The sequence below is a fragment of the Colobus angolensis genome, unplaced genomic scaffold (genome assembly GCF_000951035.1).
Source record: "Colobus angolensis palliatus isolate OR3802 unplaced genomic scaffold, Cang.pa_1.0 Scaffold77, whole genome shotgun sequence".
NCBI classification, from domain to species: Eukaryota; Metazoa; Chordata; class Mammalia; order Primates; family Cercopithecidae; genus Colobus; species Colobus angolensis.
Genome location: NW_012121487.1, coordinates 114,188 through 116,397, shown reverse-complemented (window position 1 = coordinate 116,397; position 2,210 = coordinate 114,188). Strand labels below are relative to the sequence as shown.

The following is a 2,210-nucleotide window of genomic DNA, read 5'->3' as shown; positions in this document are numbered from 1 at the left end:
AGGATGGGGTGAGAAGACCCAATTTCCTGCACAGCCCCTGCTGTTTACTTATTTCATTGGTACAAATATGTAAACACCAACTTAGGGAGCCTTAGTTAACTTAGATGTAAAAATGGGGACAATGTCACTTATTTCCTGGGGTTGTCATGAACACTTAAATGAGGTAAAACATGTGCGATGCTTTGTAAGATGGGAAGAGGGACCGTGATGTTAACGAGTGTTATTAGACTGTCAGCAGGCTACGTGACTTGTGGGTCGGGAGAATATTTCCTGGCTTAAACTATCTCTCTTCTGTCTGCAAAAAAATTTCCCTCTTTAAATCAACTCTGGGTTCATCTGCTCCTTCTGGAAGCTTCTTTTCATGTACCCGTCGGAGCAGCAGTTAACACCACAGGATCGTAATGCCAAGTGAAATGGGGCAGCCCTAGAACCCTGGGGAGTTTTTGGTTCCCACTCACTATGACATCTAACTTCACCACTAAACCATTAACACCTGCTGAACTCACTGGCACAAATAATGCAACTGACTGAACCACAGAGTGAGCTCCGACAAGGAGGGGATTCAGAATTGGTGTATTTTGATGGAATGATGAGGAGTGGAGGTAGTTTTGAGACTAGGGTCCAAAGCGTGTTGGCCCAGGCAGAATGAATATTGGACATTCCAAGGGGCACAGGCAGACCTTGCCTCAGAATTTTGGGATCTCCTATGCATGCTCTCCTTTGAACCAAGAGTCACCAGTTAAAACGTCAGGGTCAGGGCTCCCCATTGCATCCATTACGGCTGTCCCAACCCCACCCTTCTACAACCTCCACCTCACCCTCTACATGTTTTCCCTTAGCCTCTGCCATCTCCTTCTCACCCTTCCAGTCCAGCCCCAGGTTGTAACCTTCCTTTTGTTTGATACCTTCTCTCCACAGGAAAAAAAGCCCAGATTTCTTAGAAAAGTTGTTCAAGAAGGACAGGAATCACGATGAGAAGATCAATTTTTCTGAGTTTTTCTCCAGTGTTCCTGCAGTTGCTAAGGAATTACACCATCAGTCCCATGGCCAGAAGCCCTGTTCGGAAGGTTATGGATGACCCAACCCCATCTCAGCCCAGCCCAGCCCGTGGGCTCTCCTCCCAGGCCCCGGCTTAGCAGACACCAAGAGCCAGTAAACGGGTCCCCTGCTCTGGTTGCTAGGCTCTTTTCCTCTTTCTGTTTGGTCATACATATTGGCAACGCAGTGGGTTCTTGATTAGCTGCTTTGTTCTTTCTTTCTTTTTTTTCTTTATTGAGACAGAGTCTTGTTCTGTTGCCCAGGCTGGAATGCAGTGGTGTGATCTTGGTTCATTGTAACCCCTGCCTCCTGGGTTCAGGTGATTTTCCTGCCTCAGTCTCTCAAGCAGCTGGGATTACAGGTGGCTGCAACCATGCCCAGCTAATTTTTGTATTTTTAGGAGAGACACTGTTTTGCCATGTTGTCCAGGCTGGTCTCCAACTGATCTACCTGGATCCTGACTTCCAGTGATGTGCCCACCTTGCTCCCCCAGAGAGCTGGGATTACAAACGTGAGCCATATTTTGTTCTTTTTTATGTGGTTATCCCCATCTATCATGGGTTTGGACATATACACACAAACACACACAGGCACATAATTTTTGTGGTTACCTTTGAAATTTTAACTTGCAATATATGCTAGACTAGAGCTAATCGATATCTCTACTCTCCTCCTAAACAGTGTAAATAATTCACTTTAAATTTAGAGACTCCCCTTCCAGCTTATATGCTATTATTTTTCAGTCCTTTAACTCTCCTTAAAAATTATGTCCCTTATTTTGGAATGATTATTATTATTTGAGACAGCGTCGGCTCTGTTGCTCAGGCTGGAGTGCAGCAGCAGGATCATGGCTCACTGCAGCCTCCACCTTCTTAGTTCAAGTAATCCTTCTGATTCAGCCTCTTATGTAACTGGGATTCCAGGCACGTGCCACCACGCCTGGTTAATTTTTTATTTTTTGTAGAGGTGGAGGTCTCACTATGCTGCCCGGGTTAGTCTTGAGCTCCTGGGCTGAAGGGATCCTCCATCTTGGCCTCCCAAAGCGCTAGGATTAGAGGTGTGAGCCACTGTGCAGGGCCAGGAATTATTATTTTTGATTTAACAAATATTTAATTAGGATTACCCACTTGAGCCACTGCCTTAGCCTCCCAAAGTGCTGGGATGACAGGCGT

The 2,210-nt window shown here is 45.9% G+C and overlaps 1 protein-coding gene across 1 annotated transcript in view; it reads left to right on the top strand.

Moving 5' to 3' along the window:
- LOC105502113 overlaps nucleotides 1-1,078 on the top strand; it is an 11,692-nt gene extending 10,614 nt beyond the window's left edge. Inside the window, exon 8 of the mRNA XM_011928491.1 lies at nucleotides 919-1,078. Within this exon, the coding sequence (XP_011783881.1) occupies nucleotides 919-1,078 (160 nt within the window). The remainder of the gene's footprint in view (nucleotides 1-918) is intronic.
- The last annotated feature ends 1,132 nt before the right edge of the window (nucleotides 1,079-2,210 follow it).